The sequence below is a fragment of the Rana temporaria genome, chromosome 2 (assembly GCF_905171775.1).
Source record: "Rana temporaria chromosome 2, aRanTem1.1, whole genome shotgun sequence".
In the NCBI taxonomy this organism is placed as follows: domain Eukaryota; kingdom Metazoa; phylum Chordata; class Amphibia; order Anura; family Ranidae; genus Rana; species Rana temporaria.
In genome coordinates this window covers 262,489,843-262,513,169 of record NC_053490.1, presented here as the reverse complement: position 1 = coordinate 262,513,169, position 23,327 = coordinate 262,489,843, and the positions used below count along the sequence as shown (strand labels likewise).

At 44.2% G+C, this 23,327-nt stretch overlaps 1 protein-coding gene across 1 annotated transcript in view; it reads right to left on the bottom strand.

The window, feature by feature from the left end:
* Window positions 1–3,133: 3,133 nt before the first annotated feature.
* Window positions 3,134–23,327, bottom strand: part of TXLNG (taxilin gamma) — a 79,262-nt gene continuing 59,068 nt past the window's right edge. Inside the window, exons 8-10 of the mRNA XM_040336872.1 lie at window positions 20,674–20,766; window positions 14,618–14,713; window positions 3,134–3,659 (exon numbers count right to left, since the gene is read on the bottom strand). Of these exons, the coding sequence (XP_040192806.1) occupies window positions 3,330–3,659; window positions 14,618–14,713; window positions 20,674–20,766 (519 nt within the window). The 3' untranslated portion in view covers window positions 3,134–3,329. The remainder of the gene's footprint in view (window positions 3,660–14,617; window positions 14,714–20,673; window positions 20,767–23,327) is intronic.

Genomic DNA, 23,327 nt, shown 5'->3' with positions numbered 1-23,327 from the left:
CAAAAACAAAACAAAAAAAACACAGTAAAATCCTATACACCCAACTCCATACCCACAGTTGATCCAGAGGAAGGCAAAAAACCCCAGCAGAGCATGATCCAATTTGCTATAGCAGGGGAAAAAATTCCTTCCTGATCCCCCGAGAGGCAATCGGATTTACCCTGGATCAACTTTACCTACAAATCTTAGTACTCAGTTATATTCTGTACATTTAGGAAAGAATCCAGGCCTTTCTTAAAGCAATCTACTGAGCTGGCCAGAACCACCTCTGGAGGGAGTCTGTTCCACATTTTCACAGCTCTTACTGTGAAAAAACCTTTCCGTATTTGGAGGTGAAATCTCTTTTCCTCTAGACGTAAAGAGTGCCCCCTTGTCCTCAGTGTTGACCGTAAAGTGAATAACTCAACACCAAGTTCACTGTATGGACCTCATATATTTGTACATGTTGATCATATCCCCCCTTATTCTCCTCTTCTCAAGAGTGAATAAATTTAGTTCTTCTAATCTTTCCTCATAGCTGAGCTCCTCCATGCCTCTTATCAGTTTGGTTGCCCTTCTCTGCACTTTCTCCAGTTCTCCGATGTCCTTTTTGAGAACTGGTGCCCAAAACTGAACTGCATATTCCAGATGAGGTCTTACTAATGATTTGTACAGGGGCAAAATTATATCTCTGTCTTTGGAGTCCATACCTCTCTTAATACAAGAAAGGACTTTGCTTGCTTTGGAAACCGCAGCTTGGCATTGCATGCCATTATTAATAGTAATTACTATGGCTGCTCTGTGTCCCATGCTGTACTCCAAGAAAAGGATTTTACAGGTAAGCCGTTATAAAAATCCTATCTTTTGGGACCATTGACATTTATACAGCGATCAGAGCTAAAAAAATAGCCACTGATTACTGTATAAATGTCACTGGCAGGAAAAGGGTTAACACTAGGGGGGCAATGAGGGGGTTAAATGTGTTTCCTAGGTGTTCCAACTGTGAGGGGATTGGACTGACTGGGGGAGGAGACATATCGTTGTTCCTACTTCGTAGGAACACATGATCCATTTCTCCTCCCCTTACAGGACAGGGATTTGTGTTTACAATCATGTGTTGCCAGTGTTGATTGTGCGTGCGTCTGCTATGGCTCTTAAAAGAAAGGAGGAGAAACTTGCACACATCAAAAGTGAGCCCCTCCCTTCAGATACCACATAGTTTGAACATGTATGAAATCCCTGTTCTGCTTAATGTTGGTTTGGTTATCTTTGCCCATGTTTAAAACAGAACAAAATCGAATAGGACTTGTGGCAGCAAATTTGTGGCATGTTGTACAGCCATCCATTAGGTTGGTTTGGTAGGTATCTATTACTCATGATTTGTAGTTGTCAGTTATTTTAAAACGCACAAATGTAACCTATGGCAACCAATGTAGTTTTCAACTAAGGTTCAGAACTGCTGCTAAGCTACACTTTTCTTCTAATATTCAGTTTGCTAACAAGTATGCACAACTGGCAAGATTAATTATTTTCAGGTCTCATCAGAACTCTGGGCCAGATGGAGAACACATGGTAATGATGAGGTTATTTTTATCCAGTGTGTTGTCTACCAAAATTTGTCTGCTCACAGGCACTTTTAGACTTCTGAAAGCATGCATGTGAATAGCAACTGAATGTGGAGGATACAATTCTTACTGCACAGACATTTTACAATAAACCAATATGACCTTAAATGGTCCCAATGTTTTTTGTGAGCTATTCGAACTGACCCAAAAATCCTTTTAAATTACAGATCTATCCATGCAGATCTAGCATAAATACTATTTAACAATGGTCTTTGTGTATATATAACATTGCTAGTGAAAAACATTAGACTTGTGTTCAACATCATGCACAATTCACTAGAGCATGGGTCTTCAAACTACGGCCCTCCAGTTGTTCAGGAACTACAATTCCCATCATGCCTAGTCATGTCTGTGAATGTCAGTGCATTACATGGCCTCATGGGATGTGTAGTTCTACAACAGCTGGAGGGCCGTAGTTTGAGGATCCCTGCACTAGAGAGTGTCAAAAGTATTGTGACACCTGCCTTTACATGCAGATGAACTTTAATGGCATCCTAGGCTTAGTCTGTAGGGTTCAATGTTGAGTTGGCCCACCTTTTGTAGCTATAACATCTTCAACTCATCTGGGAAGGCTGTTCACAAGGTTTAGGAGTGGGTCTATGGGAATGTTTGACCATTCTTCCTGAAGCACATTTGGGAGGTCAGGCATCAATGTTGGACGAGAAACCCTGGCTTGCAGTCTCCGTGCTAATACCTTTAACAATATAATGTATGTAAAGTACTGCTATCTTCAAACTCCAGTGTGAGGGTGGCAATTCTAATGCCCACCAAGTATTCCTAGGCATTAAATTCTGCCCTCCCAGGGCATGCTGGGTAGTTTATACAACCAACTGAGCTGGCTAATTAGCATTAGCTCCGGGCTACTGATGTGGCAACACACAGTAAATGTGGGACACAAGTTGTTAAAAAAAAAAAACACATCCCTTTAAAGGTCTTTGATTTCATTAAAAAATAAATAGTGAGCCCCTCCCTTTAGATACCACATAGTTTGAACATGTATGGAATCCCTGTTCTGCTTAATGTTGGTTTGGTTATCTTTGCCCATGTTTAAAACAGAACAAAATCGAATAGGACTCGTGGCATGTTGTACAGCCATCCATTAGGTTGGTTTGGTAGGTATATATTACTCATGATTTGTGACAGCCCCTTTAAAAGGAAATCTTCCACAAACTTTGAATATGTGCCACAGAATGCAGATCAGCACTCAGAATATCTGCTTTCATTAGCAGCTTCCAAGACACACTTAAGCTGGCCATACATTATACAATTTTCTTATTCTATTTCCTTTGATTTATATTCAACTCTGTAGTGCAAGGGCCTCCCTGATTGCATGCAAATTTAAAGGGTTTAGGTTTGACCTCATATTATATGGTTTTGGTAAATCTAAAGGAAAATTTTATAACAAAATTAATGTATGGCCAGCCTAAGCTTTAAAAAACCTGGGCCTGGAGTATGTGGCTAAGACATATTAGATACAAAAAAATTAAATGCAGACAGCTACCAAAGGAATATGAGAAAATCTATTAGACTGCGTTGTTACTAGGAAGCTTTATGTAGCACATGTAGTCCTAGGAAAATACAAATATAGTAGAAAAAGTAGGAAATCTCTCACCACAAAACAAATTACCACCAACAAAGTTATACACAAAATATATATGTATATTTTTATGTATATACATATGCTTGTGTATCTGTGTTCTTAACAGTGTTAAATTCCCCCCCTTTTTAGTCAACAGAATCAACGCCAGAAGGCGGCCCTTTTGAGACAGTCTTTTGCAACACAATTTGTCTGTCTGGCAGCGGAGGTTCGGGTAAAGGCTGGATTCCACACTCTTTAGTTGTGACCACATTTTTATCTTCTGGAGATTCAACTGAATGAGTCTCTAATGACTCTCCATCAGCTGGGCCACCACCATCACCATCAGATACTTGATCCTGAAGGCCTTCAATCTTCTTATTGAGCTCATTGCGCTCTGTCTGGAGGGCTCTGCAGAGTTTTTCCAGACGTTCCAGTTTCACTTGCAATGCTTTGTGCTCCTTATCCCTAACAGTTTTCTAGAAGAGAAGTAGAAATTGTTAATATGCCACAAAATGCCCAATGTCAGTGGTGATCATCTCAAATCCTGAAAAGCTAGAAGATATAAGGTACTTGGATCTAAGGTCCCCGAACCAAAGAGCCAAGAGGGAGCAAAAGGGGCCAATTAGGACTATTGCGGTACCAATATAAAATTACACATTGGAATAAAAATATAAAAACATATTATCCTTTATTACACAAAAAAACATGACAGACAATTGACAATATTAAAATGGTCATAACCAAACAACACCATGAATAGAGGTCCCCGGTAGGGGAAAACATTGCGATGAGTTGAGGGTTATGGTAGTATGAGATACTGCCATAACCCTCAACTCATCGCAATGTTTTCCCCCTACCGGGGACCTCTATTCATGGTGTTGTTTGGTTATGACCATTTTAATATTGTCAATTGTCTGTCATGTTTTTTTGTGTAATAAAGGATAATATGTTTTTATATTTTTATTCCAATGTGTAATTTTATATTGGTACCGCAATAGTCCTAATTGGCCCCTTTTGCTCCCTCTTGGCTCTTTGGTTCGGGGACCTTAGATCCAAGTACCTTATATCTTGATCCCAAGGATGATGGCACCCCCCATTATAATACTAACTTAGCTTATCCCTGAGGCTCCCCTTCTTTAAAATCCTGAAAAGCCACTAAGGCCTCATGTACACAGAGTGTCTGCTTAGCCCCCAAGAACCAGAAGATATTGGCATTTATATTAATTTATTCTGTACATTGGGATGCATTAACGCTCAATCACTAGAAGTGTCTCTAGATCAATGATGGTCAACCATGGCACCCCAGATGTTTTGGAACTACATTTCCCATGATGCTCATGCACTTTGCAGTGTACTTGAGCATCATGGGAAATGTAGTTCCAAAACATCTGGGGTGCCAAGGTTTGCCATCAGTGGTCTAGACTTTAGAGGTGCATCAACACACGTTTAGCATTTTTCTGCTCTTCAAACGCCTCTCCTGAACAAGGCTTTGGTGTTTTGTTTTTTCCCAGCCTGTAAATGCTTCTATCCTAATACACAGGTAAAATTGATGCGTGCATGGACACAAGCACTTTTACAGGCTGGACAAAAACAAACGCCTATAAATGCAGGGTTTAAGCCCATTGTGCATGAGGCCTAACAGTGCATGTTCTTCAGTATTCCACAACCTCGCAAATTATCTAATCAGTGTTCTCTTACAATGGGGTCCATAGTAGTACTAGGTACCTAGTACTATGGGAAACACACAGGACCATTCAGTACCCATTTCATGCAGGCTTAATTTGGCTCATAAATGTCAACACATTCCTTGGCAAGGCAGGCTGAGTGAGTGAAAAACGTATATAGCGCAACACATGCGAACTGAATCGCCTCTGGGCGCTGTATCCATTCCGTGAGTGAAACCCTTTGACCTCAGAAGAGATGGGTTTTAATCCTTCTCCTGAGGGCCAAGTGGTCCAACTCCAATCGAGTGGTGGTTGGTAGAGCGTTTCACAGTCGAGGTCCCTGGACTGCAAACCTTCGATCTCCTTTGGACTTGTATTGGTGGATCGCAGAATACGATTGGGGTTGTGAGCTTTTATTTTTTCGCATAGATATTGGGGGGCGTTTCCATGAATGCACTTATGCATTAGACAGAGTGCCTTGAAAGTGATTCTGTCTTTTACTGGCAGCCAATGAAGGGCTCTCAGTGAAGGCGAGATTGATTCCCATGTTTTTTTGCCGGTCACTAATTGAGCAGCCGTATTTTGAACGATTTGCAGACGAGCGATTTGGTATTTGGGAAGTCCGAGATAGAGGGCATTTGCATAGTCAAGTCTGGAGTTGATAATTGTTCCCACCACGACTGCAACGTCTTCTTTCGGAATAAAGGGGGCGAGACTGCGTAGTATAGCAGAGTATAGCAAATTAATTAAAGCAAAATTCCTACAGCTTTAGTCACATCACTTGAAGTATGTCCCACATAAAGCAGGAAGCTGGATCCTGGAGAAATATTTTATTTATAATGCACAAGGACCGAGGAAAAAAAAAAAAAATCTTTATTGTTCATTAGAGACACAGGACTCTGTCATTCTGATACAATTGAATTAAGTAGTCACTTGCAGGAGTCACTTGGCAAAAAATATAACACATTGGCCAATGGGGAATAACCCCGTCACCTCCCAGCATGTTTTTTTTGCTAGTGTCCTAGGCGAATGGAGGTCTAATAATTTTTAACTATTTCCCCCCCCCCCCCGCATTTCTTTGCCTTAGGACCTAAGATTGTTGAGCCTGGATAGAATGTGAACAGAGGGCTTGCTTGTGGTGCTTCCCTGACTTTAAGGAACTGCGTTAGCCACAGAGCGCTTTCTAGGTCCAGAATCATAGCACAGCCTCTGGTGTGACCCAGTCTCCGAAGACTTAAATGAGTAACTCCTGTTGAAGATGTTAACACACGGATGATGCAATTTCATTCGTTTGAGGGTAGCACACACACTTCCTGGTCTGTTCCCACATGTTTTTAACACATGGAAGTTCTTTCCACCATAGCCCCTATCTGCCACAGAAACCTAGTTTTCCACCATAGCCCCTATCTGCCACAGAAACCTAGTTTTTCACTTTAGTTAGTCTTTACTTACGTCTACAGTGACCTGGCCACCTAAGGCCATTGAACCTCTCCTTCTTGAGCAACAGGATGTAAGTAACCATAGTTTTTACCTGGCATTCTCCTGCTCGTCAGATCCCAAGCACAAGACAGGCAGTCCCAGTATATCAAGTCACTCCAGCTGACAATCCACTAACGGTTCTTGGAGAGCCTGTCCCTCTTAGGGGCCTGACACAGATGGTCTAGATCACGGGTCTTCAAACTACGGCCCTCCAGTTGTTCAGGAACTACAATTCCCATCATGCCTAGTCATGTCTGTGAATGTCAGTTTGTTACAATGCCTCATGGGATGTGTAGTTCTACAACAGCTGGAGGGCCGTAGTTTGAGGATCCCTGGTCTAGATCATTGTCCTCTGTTTGAGTCAACATCTTCTTTGGAGTCTCCCATAGTTTAGTTAGGTGTGGCTCCCTCCTGTGTCTTATCCCTGTGTCTTATCCAAGAAAAAGAGTTCTCCACAGCTATGCTAGATATTCTGGGCCAAACTGCAACTATGATTGCGAGCATAAAATCAAGAGGCAACAAGATTACGTCTATGCCTTCCCATCCAGAATCTGTATCTGGCATTCCTGCAGCTATACTGTCTGGCAGAGAATCTCCCCGAAATGTAATTGATGAATTTGTTCATAAAGAGCCTTAAATCAGCTGATCTAGATCCCAGGCTAAAAGGTTACCAAATCAGATCTTATTGATGCCGTGCAAACCACATTTAAAGTAGAATAGTCTTTGGCTTCTTGCGCCGTTACTAGTCTGGCATCCTTAAAAATCCCAAGACTATTAAACTTTTTCAGTGCATGCCTTACTTCAACCTGTTCTGCCTGGAAACTGAATACTACCGAGTAACGATTTATTCCTCCTAAATGCTTTTCAGACCAGTATCTGAGAAGGATTTTCTTTCTTTTTTGTAAACGTAGGTAATTTCTGCTGTAATTATGGTACTATCCCACCTAAAAAAAAAAAACACTGAGGGGTTGATTTACTAAAACCGGAGTGTAAAAATAGTGTAAAATCTGGTGCTCCTTTGCATAGAAATCAATTAGCTTACAGTTTGTCAAAGCTTAATTGAACAAGCTGAAGTTAGAAGCCGATTGGCTACAATGCACAGCTGCACCAGATTTTACACTATTTTTAGTAAATCATCTTCTGAATGTACCTGCTGACTATGCTCCAGTGTTTAAAGCACTTTTACGTTTTGACAGGTACCCGCTCCCACTTACGAGTAAGATCGATGACCTGCAACTTTTCCGGACCCTCCTTCTCCCCCCTCTGCCTTCTGGGATACACACAGGCGGGACCATTCAGAAAGCACAGTGCAATTTACACTTGCGCAGTAGGAAACAGGCTGTGAAGCCACAAGGCTTTATTCCCTGTTTACCTTACTAAAGATGCCAGCGCCTGCACCCAAAGCCGATTTAAGAATAGGCTTGGGGTGCTGTCGTAACGGGATCCTTATTTTAAAAGTCAGCAGCTACTGTATTTGTAGCTGCTCACTTAATTTTTTCTTAAGGCGCCTGGAGCTCCTTTTTAACCACTTCCCGCCCGGCCAATAACAGATTGACGTCTGGGAAGTGGTTCTGTTATCCTGACTGGGCGTCATATGACCCCCACGGGTGCATCTCCGATCGTGATAAGGAGCCTCTGTCAGAGGCTTCTTACCACCAATTTTGTCGACTAAAACATTTTAGTCGACTAACTTAATTTTAGTCTACTGAAACGAAAACAATGAAGATGACTAAAATACGACTAAAACATAATTTTAGTCAAAAGACTAAAGTGGGACTAAAACTAAAATGCCATTTTAGTCAAAAGACAAACTAAATTGAAATTTGACGTAAAAAATGAACACTGGTCTGTAGTGCATGTTCATACCTCAATATCATATATAAAACTTATTCGATTTTTCACTCCAGCAGTATATAATGAGTTTGGAAATTGTCGAAAAAAGCTTAAAATAATGCATTACAATTTAACTACACCCATTAGATTTTAGATGACTAAAATTAGTTTTTTTTCTTTTTTTGATCAAAACAACGTTTAATCGAGCATAGAAAATACATACACAAAATGGATATCAAGTGCAACATGCACTACATTTGCGGATAGGTCCTATTGACGTACATACAGGCATGGCAAGAAAAAGCAGTACAGGTGCATATATATTACATTTTTAGTGGAGGACAAAGCGGTGTCAAGCCCAAAGGGGGGGCCACAGGCCTGCGATGGAGGTGCACGGCTAAACCCCTGCGTCACAAGTGGAGGCATTCCCCAGCCATCTGTCCCATATTTTATGGTATTTGCCTGGGCATCCCCTGTCGACAGAGTAGTTTTTTTGAAAGGAAGGGTAGTGTTAACAGCTCTGATCCACTGTTGCAGCGTGGGAGGGAGGGGGTCCCCTCATCCATGTCTTGGCTATCTGAAGCCTAGCAAGGAATAACGTTTCCTGTAGGAATATATTCAGGTACTTTTCGGCCTCAGAGAGTGAGAGAAGCCCCAGCACGCACTGACGGGGCAGAGGGACAGTGGGGAACCCATGCTGTCGTGAAGGAACCGGACCACCTGGGTCCAGAACCCCTGTATGCAGGGGCATATTCAGAGAAGATGGTAGAAGTTGGCGTTAGGATGGTCGCAGCCGGGGCAGTTAGGGTTGTGGCCAGGTCTGTACCTAGAGATGTGGTAGGGCGTCAGGTATGATCGGTGGAGAATGTATAGGTGAGTGAGACAGTCGGAGAGCTTGGGAGAGACGATTCTGCAATTGGCGAGAGCCTCCTCCCAGTCCTCAGCCGACACGTCACCCAAATCAGGTTCCCATCAGGTTTTCAGCCGACGGGTGACAGCAACGGCCGAGGGCGCCAGAAGATAGGCATAGAACTGGGAGATCAGCCTCTTGGGGTCCCTACCAAGGACAATGTCCACCAGCAACGGGATCTCGAGGACAGGGACAGCGCCCCCGAACTGTGTGTTGAGTGCATGTCGGAGCTGGAGGTAGCGGAAGAACTTGCAGTGGTGGAACAGCATATGTTTCCTGTCGCCCATCTGGGATTAGCCGCAAGGCCCACAGAACAGAATCTGAAAGGGGTGGGACAACGGGCTGGGAGCAAACCAAAGCAGAGTAACAGTCTCTGTCTTACTGGTTGAGGTAATAGAAATGGGAAAGCTGGGACGCTAGGTAATAGAGGAAGAGATCAGGGACAGAGGCGCCACCCTGATTGGTCGGGCACTTCAGGACCCGCCACAACAGTTTGTGTCGGGAGGGGCCCCAAACAAACGAGTTGAGGATAGACTCCATAGCTTTGAACATACGTAGGGGTATATACAGCAGGGCCTACCAAAAGACATAGAGTAGCTTAGGGAGAAGAATCATCTTAACCAGGTTAATTCGGCCCATAACCCCAAGGGGGAGACGGGACCATATCTGCGTTTTGGTTTTAAGGGTATGAAATAGGGGCTCGATGTTGAGGGCAATGTAGTCCAGGGGGGGATCTAGAGACATGGACGCCCAGGTAGTTAATGGTGTTCGTTCTGACAAGAGGGAGGGCGGCTTGGTCAGCAGTGGGGGGCGCCTAGATCTAGGGGGGAGTATGTGGGATTTGGCCCAGTTTACCTGTAACCCTGAGAATGCCCCGAAGGCTGTTATAATTTGTAGGGCTGTCTGGAGCGAGGGGCCAGCATCCGCGAGGTAAAGGAGCATATCGTCCGCGTAAAGGCTGACTACCTCGGTCATCCGACTGCAGCGAAGTCCCCTGATTCCTGAGTGGCTTCTGAGGGCTATAGCAAGAGGTTCTACAGCCAGGGCCGAATAGAAGGTCCTGAACTCCTCGGCTACCAGGTTGGGGTCCGTGAGCACAGCCCTGGACGCCGCCTGGAGAGCCACCACCACCGGGGGCTTGTGGTCAAGGTGGGCCATATAGGCGAGGAGCTTACCTGCTCACCGTGTTCATATGTACGCTGTATGCTCAAAAAGATGCCCTGTCTTGCCTTCTCGAAGTAAAACTGGTCTGTGAGCCTGGTCTGCAATCGCAACCGAGATGCATTAGCAGCTGTCGGGTCGGTCTGGAAGGTCTGCTCTAGGGTGTTTAAGCGATCCTCCGCCTGGCGAATCAGCAGCTTGGAGGTGGCCTTATGTCTGTTGATTCGCGTGGAGAGAATCATATGGGTGTGAATTTTGAAGGCCTCCCATACAGGTCCTACCGGAGCAGAACCGTCATTCGTGCAAAAGTAATGTTCCCACTCGGACTGGGCAGAGTCCAGATCCGAGATGACAGTGAGCCAGAATGGGTTCAGCCTCCAGATCCGGACCGCAGGGGGAACCAGGAGTCTCAGCGTGATCCAGTAAGGGGAATGATCGGAGAGTATTCTGGTGTCGAAGCCTACGTCTAGGAGATGTGGGAGAAGGGGGGGGGGGGGGCGAGAAAAATAAAATCTATTCGGGACATTGCCAAGCGTGAGGGGGTGAAGCAGGAGAAGCCTTGATGTGTCGGGTGTCTATATCGCCATGTGTCAGTGAGGGCAAATTCTGCATGAAATTTCCGGAACCTGGTGACATCAGGCGGGGGGTTTGAGGGGGCAACCAGGCTGAGTCTGTCCAGGCTCGGGGAAATAACCATGTTAAAATCGCCTGCCCAGACAGCGGGCACCGAGGGGTGCTGGGCCATGAAGGCCACCTCCTGTTGTAGCATAGCAAATTGAAACGGGGGGGGGGGGGGAACATAGAAGGCCAGGAGAAGAGTCTCCAGGCCCCCAAATGTAGCATGCAAGAACAGAAACCGGCCCTGGGGGTCTGACTGTAGAGTATGGAGCTGGAATTGCACCGACCTGGCGATGAGGATCGCGACCCCGCGGGAGTTGGTAGTGTGTGGGGCCTGGTACACCCATCCCACCCATGTTTTTTTAAGACACATCTGTTTCTGGCCTGCAAGGTGGGTCTCAAGGATGGAGATGTCCGCCCGCTGGGACTTAAGGTGGGAGAGGACGGCAGAATGCTTGGCCCGCTCACCCAGACCCCGGACATTCCAGGTCACAATTTTTAAGAAGGCCATGGCGTGAGGGGAGAAATAGGCAAGTGCAGCCATGCCCCCAAGGGGCGGCAGGCAGTGCATGGCATTGGGTACATCATTAAATACAGCCTGAGAATATAGACATACAAATCAAACACCTGGAGGTCGGGGGGGGGGGCCACAGTCCCACGGAGAGCTCGGGAAGGGCTCACATCATAGGGAGGCAGGGCACACCCGACCAGACGGGTCACATACAGTAGCATCAATAGCACAATAATGGAAACGACAGTTAATGCAGTACATCAGTAGGGGTTTGGAAAATAAGAAAAACAGGAGAAGTAATGCACAATAAAAACTTTCTACAAAAATGGAAGCATAGCAGACTTAACACACCGCCTCCCACTGCAAGCAGAGGGGCAGAGGCTGGCCAGGGAAACTTCGGTAAGTAGGTGGCAATCAAAGGTGGCATAGGAGCCCAGTGTCTAGGGTGGCCACCAAGGTCAGGGGGACGAACAAGCTGGAGAGCGCACAGTGGTGCAGGGGGGGTATCCAGTCTTGGGGGATATGGGTGCGGGTGAGCAGCCCGAGACTCACATGGTGAACATAGTGGCAGGGGGGAGTTGTGCGGACAAGAAAAGAAGGGGGGGGAGCGGGACAAGCAGGAGGTTTCAGCCAGGGGCAACGGGAGAGAGCAGGGGGTACAAATCAGGCAGTGCGCAAAGTCAACTCACGGTTCCAGGATGATTGGGAAGGTGACAGGCACAACAGGCAGGCGTGGGCCCCCAGCACCGGGCGGTCGGCGGCCGTGGGAAAGGGGAAGACAGGGATTTAGGCGTGTGCTAGAGCAGCCTCGCCGCGGCGCTCCAACCAGGAGAGAACAGCCCGCGGATCTTCAAAGAACTGTGCCTTTCCGTCACTCACCACCCGGAGCCGCGCTGGAAAAAGCATCGCGTATGGCAGGTGATGCACGCGGAGCTGCTGCGTGCATCACCCGTACATCATCTTCTGGACCTCGGCAGAAAAATCCGGGAACACCACCACTCGTGTTACCAAGGGGGATGTTGTCTTTCTCACGGGTAAGTCGACGGATGGCATCTCGATCGCGGTAGTTCAGGAACTTGGCTATGAAGGTTCTTGGCGGGGCTCCAGAAGGCGGAAGGCTTTGCCGCTAGGCGGTGAGCACGCTCCACCACAAAGGTTGAGAAGGCCTCTCTGCCGAAGGTCTTAATGAGCAGGTTTTCGAGGTAAGCGAGGGGGTCCGCTCCCTCAGATCTTTCGGGGAGTCCCACGAAGCGCAAGTTGCACCTCCGAAAGCGGTTCTCCATGTCATCCTGCTTGTAGAGGACCGCATTCAGCCGATGTTGGAGCTGTTCAGCGGTGACCTGGAGCGGGGGCAGGCCCTCCTCCACGTGGCCGACACGGCGCTCGGTTTCATTCACCCGGTCCCGCAGCCTGTGCATATCCTGGCGAATAAGGGAGATGACGACTTTCACCTCCTTCGATCCTGGTTGTAAGGGTGGTTTAGCACACAGCTATGGCATCCAGCACCCTAGCAGTGTCGCCGGAAGGCCGCTCATCTTCCTCAGGGAGTGGGACGACGCCATCTTCCTCCTCAGGGTTCCGCTCCTCGTGGCGGTATTTATCGAGCTTGGCAAGTACTCCGATCTCTTCGGGGGGAGACATAGCAGCTCAGAGGTATGCAAGCAGTAACGGGTGTCTTGATGTCTTTTTGCGGGAAGTATAGCCCTCAGTATCAGTTAAAAGGATCAGTCTCGAGCGGAGCTCTCACCCTGCATGTCCTACTCCATGCAGCTCCAGACCACGCCCCACTAAAATTAGTTTTAAAGCTGGAACTAAAACTAAAAATGCCATTTTAGTCCTAAGACCAAATTGAAATTTGCTGCCAAAATTAACACTGCTTACCACGTGATCAGCTGTGATCATCGCGTGAACCAAAAGGTGCCGCTAAACGGCATTCCTCCATTTGCGCCGACAGGGAAAGCTGATCAGCTCTTCAGTGCCCAGCAGTAACACCTGTCAGTACTGCCCATCACAGCCGCCTGTCAGTGCCCAACACAGCCGCCTCTCTATCCCTTTAACAGCAGCATTTTCATCCTCGCTCGCAGTCCTACCTTATACGGTTCAGGTCTGCACAGAGGGCGAGAGCTGCCCAACTTTTTGTTACCAAGCAGATGACTGGATGCTAGGACGTCCAAGCAACCAAACAAAAAACCCTGCCAGGTGAAAGCATAATGTCCTCAGAATTGCATACAAGCACATTATGAAAGACTTGCCTTGAAACAAAGCCCTCCAGCGACACGTTATCATTGACAGGGCTTTCATCCTCACTTAATCTTCCTTCTGGGACCAGTGTCACAGATGGAAAACAAGGATCCGAACCCACTGGCTTCCTGATTTAGATACAAACAGAACAGGCTTGTCACCAGGTGCAAAGATCCTCTTGCAGAAGCAGTGGATGCTCTGGTGGCTCCATGGGATTAGTACAGCCTTATCTATGTGTTTCCTTCTCTGAAACTCCTTCCTCATTTACTCTGAATGGATAAAGGGCATTCCTGCATCTCTTATTGAATTCCAAGAAACACATTTTGTGGCAAGTACAAAAATTCTGTTATATTGCCCGTTCAGGAGACTGCCAAGTGATTTTCCCCATATAAGCATTTTGCTGCACATTTAGTAGAGCATGCAAATTACAAATGAGATGATCAGCAGCTGTGCGTGTTCTGTGCATTTTCTTCCTGTTTAATTGTCATGTAGGTTGACAAGTATGAGCGAAAAGCCCGCACGCATGGTTTTTGGTGCAAGTGCCCGTTCACACCAGACCATGGTGCAAGGAACCCGCTTTTGGTGCAGGTGTCAATATCTTATTAACGATACTCCAAACGCAGGTCACAAATGCAGTGTGTTTGCCTGCACCAGATCGCATGGTACCATGTGATCCAGTTGCAGTGCATTTTCTAAAGTAGTGCATGCAGTACTTTTTGTGCGGCCCAGTGCAATTCAACTGGTAAAAATAAATGGGCAGCGTGTGCCTGTACGATTCTTGGTGTGAACCTACCCACAATGAGACAGATGCTTTATCACTAGAATTAAAACTAAACAATCCGTGACCATAGAATTTACCTCTCAGAGACATTGATTACATTCTTTTTAATTTAAGAGCTTATAAATTATTAGGAACGCACGATAGAAGATACACAACACCAAAATTAGAGAAATTACTTGTAGGATGCTTTTTTTAAAAAAAATATAGGACAAAAAGACAGCTACAGTCATACTCACCTCTTCAGCCATTTGTAATAGGGCTTTATTGTTATTTTCCCACTTGGTACGCCAAACAATGGTTTCTTTTTCTAGTTTCTTTATTTTCTTGGTCATCTAAGTAATAAAACAAATGGCAGAATTAAAATATTTTTCTTGGGGCAAAGTCCTATTTTTAATGTTTCCTCAACATTGTTATATATCTTTTCGGCTGTATAAAAATGTCTATATTCCCCAAACTTTACCTGTTTAAATACTGTATCGAATCATAAGATCTGTATGCATAAAGGTAAAAAACCTGTGTGCTCCTCCCGCAGCCCTCCTAATACTTACCTGAGCCAGACCTCGATCCAGCAATGTGCATGAGTGCTGCGGCTTTCCTGGGTCACTCCCTCAGACAGTCACAGCAGCAGGAGCCATTGGCTACCGCCACGGTCAATCACAGCCAGTGAGGAGGGAGTGGAGGGCGGGACTGAACAATGCTTTGCATGTCTTATAGACACACTGAAGGTGGCTTGGGAGCAAGCATGCATGAGTGCCCCCAGAGCAAGCAGCATGCGCTGGAGGCACTCGACAACGGGGAGAAGCCAGAAGCGCCGGCGGAGCGCCTGAAGTGGACCAGGGCTGCTCTGGAATGTAAATATTATTTTATAAAAAAAAAAAAAAAAAATTGAACTTTTACTTTAAAATTTTATTTAGAAGCAAGAAAATAATACATTTCATGAGCATCGTATATAAACATAATATCCATCTCCATCTGCTGAATAATATACCATAGTATACAAATAATAGCATCTTTCCCCTGAAACCTTATTCATTTAATACATCAAAACCAAACTACTATTCCTTCTTAAACACGCATATAGGTAATTCCCTCTGTGGGAAAACGGATACTGACCTACATTTTTCCGTCATCAGTTACTGAAGATCACATTCCAGATTCTCCATAAAATTGAGAGCGAGCTGTAGTTTGCAATTAGTGATGACAACATTCTTGGACCCCATCATACCCATCTCTAGAGTTTTAATTTTTCTTTAACATACGAGGGGATTGGTTTTAAATATTGACGCCAAGTTTTAGACGGTTCATAGCTAATATAAGGTATAGCACCCAGTCTTACATTTATTTACATATTTTTATTGTTTTATCGTTACCCCCAAGGGGTTTTATAGATATGGGGTTATAGTTTATGGCAATTATTTGTTAATTCATTTTTTGTGTTAATGTTTAATATTTTTTTTAATGTTAAAGTTATTGGGCTTGGCATAATATAGAGGTAACTGTGCTTATCAATGGTTAATTTCTGCCTGTGAAGGAGTGGGTATTACTGCGCTACCAAAGGGGGGTGAGGGAGGGGAGAGGGGGGTACAGCTGCGGCACTGGAAGGTGTATCAAACCAAGGATAATAGCAAAAAATGGAAGATAATGCTGCGCTGTAAGCGGGGGATGGGAAAGGTGTAGAAAGGAAGTGAAGAGTGGTCTGTCTGTGGTAGGAACAGTACAAACAAACTGGCATCAAAAATTGATCAGTGAACTGGCTGACAGAAGTATAACAATTCTAAGCATTATTGCTAATGCTTAACTTCGTGAATTCTACTTGGTATATTGAAATAAGCAATAAAAATATGCAATAAAATAAGTGCAAATATACAATGTGTATAACACAACACCCAGGTGGTTGTGATAAACTCGGTGGTAAGATTGTGATGAGCTATGCTAAAAGGTCCATAAAGCAGAGCTTAATAGTAAGAACGGAAATCTGAATGATCAAAAGTCCAAAATTAAAATGTGCTGGTGTTAATCCCAACGTATAATGTGAAGAAGGATGGATATCCAGTGATCCCTTTAGAATGAATGAGGATGTCCCCTTACCTTACTGCTGTAAGGTAACAGCATATAGGTCCAACCGTAACTGTATGGATGGTTATCCAAATGGACTCTAGTACACAGAAACACAGGTCCCTCTTGATAGTCGCGTCCCGGGATGGCCAATAACTCGCACCCAGGGATGAAACACCAATAGTGTGATACCGTTTTAAAAATTTATTCAGCAGAAACAATACATAAGGGTACTCACATGGTTAAAAATAAAATCAGGCATGTAAAAAGAGGGGCAGTAGTTCACCAACATCACCTCCGGTGCCTCTCAGTGGACTCTTACGCGTATTCGTCACTACACGTGACTCCTGAGGAAGTCACGTGTAGTCACGTTGGCGAACTACTGCCCCTCTTTTTACATGCCTGATTTTATTTTTAACCATGTGAGTACCCTTATGTATCGTTTCTGCTGAATACATTTTTAAAGCGGTATCACACTATTGGTGTTTCATCCCTCTGGGTGCGAGTTATTGGCCATCCCAGGATGCGACTATCAAGAGGGACCTGTGTTTCTGTGTACTAGAAACACAGGTCTTCCATTTGGATAACCATCCATACAGTTACGGTTGGACCTATATGCTGTTACCTTACAGCAGTAAGGTAAGGGGACATCCTCATTCACTTTAAAGGGATCACTGGATATCCATCCTTCTTCACATTATACGTTGGGATTTACACCAGCACATTTTAATTTTGGACTTTTGATCATTCAGATTTCCGTTCTTATTATTAAGCTCTGCTTTATGGACCTTTTAGCATAGCTCATCACAATCTTACCACTGAGTTTATCACAACCACCTGGGTGTTGTGTTATACACATTGTATATTTGCACTTATTTTATTGCATATTTTTATTGCTTATTTCAATATACCAAGTAGAATTCACGAAGTTAAGCATTAGCAATAATGCTTAGAATTGTTATACTTCTGTCAGCCAGTTCACTGATCAATTTTTGATGCCAGTTTGTTTGTACTGTTCCTACCACAGACAGACCACTCTTCACTTCCTTTCTACACCTTTCCCATCCCCCGCTTACAGCACAGCATTATCTTCCATTTTTTTAATTTCTGCCTGTATTTCTATGCAATTTTATACTGTTGTATAGCCATCAGCATCACCTAAACAATGTGCAGTGACAATTTAAATTAATTAAAAAAATGGTATAAGTGGGTGGAGTTTTCCCCATCTTCACCCCCTATCAGAGCAGTACAAACTATTTAAGACTTCACTAATATGGCGGCTGGTCTGCTTCCTGATGAGGTCATTGATGAAAACACGCTCTAGGTGGGAATGGAGTGCACACTGAAGAGAGTGAAGATTACAAAACACAGGAAAGAGCCTGTCACTTTATATTAAATGGCCTTTGGACTGATTTTTTTTCATATACACATCTGATATTTTTATGGTGGAACATTATATATTTTTTTTTTTGTAAATGTGTTTATATTTAATTAAGGATGTATACTTGGGATACATAAACATTGGAGATATAAGCATAGTTTGCATATCAGAGTATGTTTACATATAAAGCATTTATTTCATACATATGCACATTTGTATAGTGCACCTTCCCATCTTTATCACCTATACTCCTGGTAGAATAAGCAGCCATTTTAAAAAATTATACTTTTCCATTCAAACCGTAGGCTTCAGAAATAAGCTGACAAATCAAATATGAGAAATTGTAGACTTGGAAGCTTTGTGACTCTTACTTGGGCCTTATAAAGCACAAAGAAGGAATCCGATAGGTGAATCACGAACACCCGATAGCACATCCACTCTGTCCTGCAGAGTCTGAGGCTTAGGACAAAAAGAAGGCAACACAATGCCCCGATTAGAATGGAATGCAGAAACCACCTTGGGTAAAAAGGATGGCCGATAACCACCATGGTGGTTCATCAGGAAAGGGCAGAAAATTCTGAAAAACCTACGAGCAGAAATAATGGCAGCCAGAAAAATACCCAGTGTCATAAGGACTTAACGGAAAACACTGGATGGGTTCAAACAGATTTCTGTAAAACAGAGGCTACCACACGGATTCCTGATTGGAGTAACAATATGTGCGATACTTTGCATAAAGGCATGCACCAAATAATGTGAAGCAATTGGCCTCTGAAACTCGACCTTTGGTTGCACTCAAGGCCAGTCACAGATAAACACCCAACTGGATGAAAGAAAATACAGCCCACAAGTTGCAAACATGAAAATGCCCACAAAGCAATATTAAGATTTCCAAGTCCTATGGTAAATCTTCCTTAAAGTTGCATTCCTAGCCTTCAGCAGGATAGGATTGATGGAATTAGAGACTCCCCGTTTCTCAAGACTCTGGCTTTAACAGCCATGCTGTTAAAGTCAGTTGGGGCCTTGCAACAAAAGGTTGTGTCAATTTAGAAAAATGCCCACTGAAAAATTACCTGCCAGATACCATGTTTTTCTGGGCCAAGCCTGGGCGACCAGAATTACAGCAATCTTCTTCACCTGAATCCAGTAGACGAGATAGAAGCTGCAATGGTGAAAAGTCATAAATTAGACACAACTGGTCCCAGAGTGTCACTACGGCAACCACTGCAAAACGCCTGAGAATCCAAGGTCCTGGAGACAAATCTGTCCAATGTCCCAGTGAATCTGGATGCCAGAAGGTCCACATCTGGAGTGCCACACCGCTGGGTGAAGCGCCCACTCGCCCAAAGGCAATCATTGATGGCTGAGGAAATCTGCCTGCCAATTTTCCACTGCTGGAATATAAATGGTGGACAGAGTGGAAACATGAAATTCTGCTCAAGATTGGATTAGATCCAGTTCCTCTTTGATGATTTCTGTACGCCACCACTGTTGTTCAATGGGACCCTTACAGCAAGATCCTTTAGCCGTATCGATCAATGTAGGAGAACAAGTCAAATCACCCTCAGCTCTAGAATATTGGTGGGCAACAACCTTTCCTATGGCATCCAAGTTCCCTGGACCGAAAGATTGTAAAGAACTCCCCCCCATCAAACTGCTGTGTGTCAGCATAACCTTCCAGGTGAGGGGGAGAAATTACTTTTCTATGTCCAGCTGTCAGGAGGACATCCACCAGCCTCAGAGGCCGTTGCATTTTGAGGCGTAAAGACAATTGTGACCTTCTGTTCTATGCAGTCAATATTCTGCTATAGAGGCCTGGAATGAAACCAGGCAATGGGTAATGCCTCCAAGGAGGCTACCTGCTTTCCCAGGACCCTGGATTTGACAGCATAGTGAGCAAGTGCACCTGAGTTCTCAGAGAAAGGCATTTTTTCTCTGCTTAACAGTATCCGGCCTGGATATTGTAAACTCTGGGCTGGGAGTAAGGCAGATTCGTGGAAATTGAGAACCCATCCAAACTTCTTTAGAGTGTGCACCATGTGAGACTTATTGCTCTTCAGGAGAGAAATTAGATTCTCTCCCCAAGTAGTTCAGATACCCTATAAGAAAACCTTGGGTCCACAGGAGGCCCAGACCCTGAGCCAAGACCTCGGTGAACATTCTGGGGGCTGTAGAAAGGCCAAACGGTAAAGCCACCAATTGAACATGGTAATTCACCACAAACCGCAGATAGCGCTGGTGGGGGAAAGATCAGAACATGCAAGCATGCATCTTTGATGTCCACTGACGCTAGGAATTTCCACACTGGAAAGAGGCCGCCACAGGCTGTATGAACTCTATCCAGAACTTCTGCACTCCCAGAAACTTGAATCAACTGAGATCTAAAATGGGGAAAACATCTCCATTTGGCTTTGGAACCATGAGTAGGTTCATGTAGAAACCGAGAAACCTTTTTTTTCCCTCTAGAACGAGAATGATCACTCTCTGGAATAGTGGGCAAACGAGAACATGCAAAATAGCAAATCTTATTCGCAGATTTAAAGAAACATTTGAAAGGATGAAGGGGGGGAAGAGGAAAGCTCTGAAAATCCAGTTTGTATTCGAGAGACACAACATTGCAGACCAACTCGTCCCTCATTCTTCCTTTCCGCCCTCATCAGCATGCTAATAAAATTTTTAAATAAAACCTTTCCATTTTATTACATACACCTTAGTTTAGTTCCAGGGATGTTATCACTGCGTCTCTATGCCACACAATGAAGGCAGATCATGGTTCGTGGGAGGGGCCAGCACAATGCTGTATTTAGTTTTCTGAAAACATCACAACAGCAGGTACCAGTGATGAAAAACACTAACCTTTTCCATTTCTTGACGGAATGTTGTAAAGAGTTCATTGCTTTTTGCCATTGTGGTTTGAAATTCCTCAAACTTATCCATGTACAGAGAAAGCTGAAAAGAAACAGCAGATAGTAAGAAAAAACAGTCTGAGAAAAAAAAATTTTTAATTAGAAGTGTTTAACCTAAATAAACAAAAAAAATGGATCCTGATGTCTTGTAATTTAACCCCCTGTATCACCTTAAATACCTGTCTGATTCTGCCCTCCCCCTTTACCCGACATATATCATGGCTGCTGAACCCTGACACCATGGTCGGTTTACATGCCTCCTTCATCCGCAGCCCTGCTCTGCTCCCCGCCTGTCAGCTACGCGTTTCTCTTCCTTTCCTCCCGAGTGACGTCAGCGGGGAATTAGTGGCCCCTCCCACTCTAGCTGTCAGACGGGGAGAAGAGAGCCGGCAGGTCACGTCATCGTTGATCAGCACACTCAATTCTATGGAGGCTTTATGCAATGTTTTGTAGCAAAACCCTATAGGAACTTATTTTTCATCATTAATTCTACATACAATAGTTTTCTTGCTACATATGGCTGGTAGGACCCCATAACTTAGCTTAGTTTATTAGACATTATGCATTTTTTGTATCCATTTTGTCTTCTGGATCACGTTTCTAAATATAAAAACAGTTTGTGTTCAACAGTATTGCCACCATAAACCCTGTTTTTTTTTTTGTAGATTTCCCCCTAAATAACATTTTACTTTCAATCTAAAATAACACATACAGTTTCTCACAAAATGGAGTACACCCCTCACATTTTCGTAAATATTTTATTATATATATTTTAAATGTGACATCACTGAAGAAATTACACTCTGCTACAATGTTACAATGTAAAGTAAAGTAGTGAGTGTACAGCTTGTATAACAGTGTATATTTGGTGTCCCCTCAAAAGAACTCAAACACACAGCCATTAATGTCTAAACCGCTGGCAACAAAGATGAGTACACTCCTAAGTGAAAATGTCCAAATTGGGCCTCCCAGGGTCATGTGACTCGTTAGTGTTACAGATTGTCTCAGGTGTGAATGGGGAGCAAGTGTGTTAAATTTAATGTTAACGCTCTCACTCTCTCATACTGGTCACTGGAAGTTCAACATGGCATCTCATGGCAAAGAACTCTGAGGATCTAAAAAAAAATTATTGTTGCTCTACATAAAGATGGCCTAGGCTATAAGAATATTGTCAAGACCCTGAAACTGAGCTTCAGCACGGTGGCCAAGACCATACAGTGGTTTACCAGGACAGGTTCCACTCAGAACAGGCCTCGTCATGGTCGACCAAAGAAGTTGGGTGCACATGCTCATGTTATAACCAGAGGTTGTCTATTGGAAATAGACATATGAGTGCAGCCAGCATTGCTGCAGAGGTTGAAGGGGTGGGGGGGGTCTGCCTGTCAGTGCTCAGACTATACGACGCATACTGCATCAAATTGGTCTGCATGGCTGTCCTCCCAGAAGGAAGCCTCTTCTAAAAATGATGCACAAGAAAGCCTGCAAATAGTTTGCTGAAGACAAGCAGACCAAGGACATGGATTACTGGAACAATTGTCCTGTGGTCTGATGAGACCAAGATAAACGTATTTGGTTCAGATGGTGTCAAGCGTGTGTGGCAGCAACCAAGGGAGGAGTACAGAAAAAAAGTGTGTCTTGCCTACAGTCAAGCATGGTGGTGAGAGTGTCATGGTCTGGGGTTGCATGAGTGCTGTCGGCACTGGGAAACTACAGTTCATTAAGGGAACCATGAATGCCAACGTATACTGTGACATACTGAAGCAGAGCAGGATTCCTTCCCTTCGGAAACTGGGCTGCAGGGCAGTATTACAACCCCAAACACACCTCCAAGACTACCACTGCCTTGCCAAAGAAGCTGAGGGTAAAGGTGATGGACTGGTCAAGTATGTCTCCAGACCTAAACCCTATTGAGCATCTGTGGGGTATCCTCAAATGGAAGGTGGAGGAGCGCAAAGTCTCAAACATCCACCAGCTCTGTGATGTCACCATGGAGGAGTGGGTGAGGACTCCAGTGGCAACCTGTGAAGCTCTGGTGAACTCCATGACCAAGAGGGTTAACAAATGGAAAAAGAAAATATGGACAGCCGCACTCCAAAAAACCTTGACGGTTGTCTTATTTAAAAAAGGAAAAATGCACTAAAAGTCACAGCACACAACACAGGAGTAAAACAGCTGACGCGTTTTCGCACTATTTTTTCTGGCCACCATTATTTTCCAGCCCTGCCTTAACTCTCTTAACCCTATGATTAATAGAGTTAAGGCAGGGCTGGAAAATAATGGTGGCCAGAAAAAATATTGACATATTGGGCCCAATTTGGACATTTTCACTTGTGTACTCACTCACCAGTAGTTTAGACATTAATGGCTGCGTGTTGTTATTTTGAGGGGACAGCAAATGTACACTGTTATACAAGCTGTACACTCACTACTTTATATTGTAGCAAAGTGTTATTTCTTCAGTGTTGTCACATACAAGATATAATAAAATATTTACAAAAATGTGAGGGGTGTACTCACTTTTGTGAGATACTGTACCTATTTTGGGACATATACAGCTTTTGTATCAGATTTGGATACATACAGTATATTTTAATTCTACAAGTT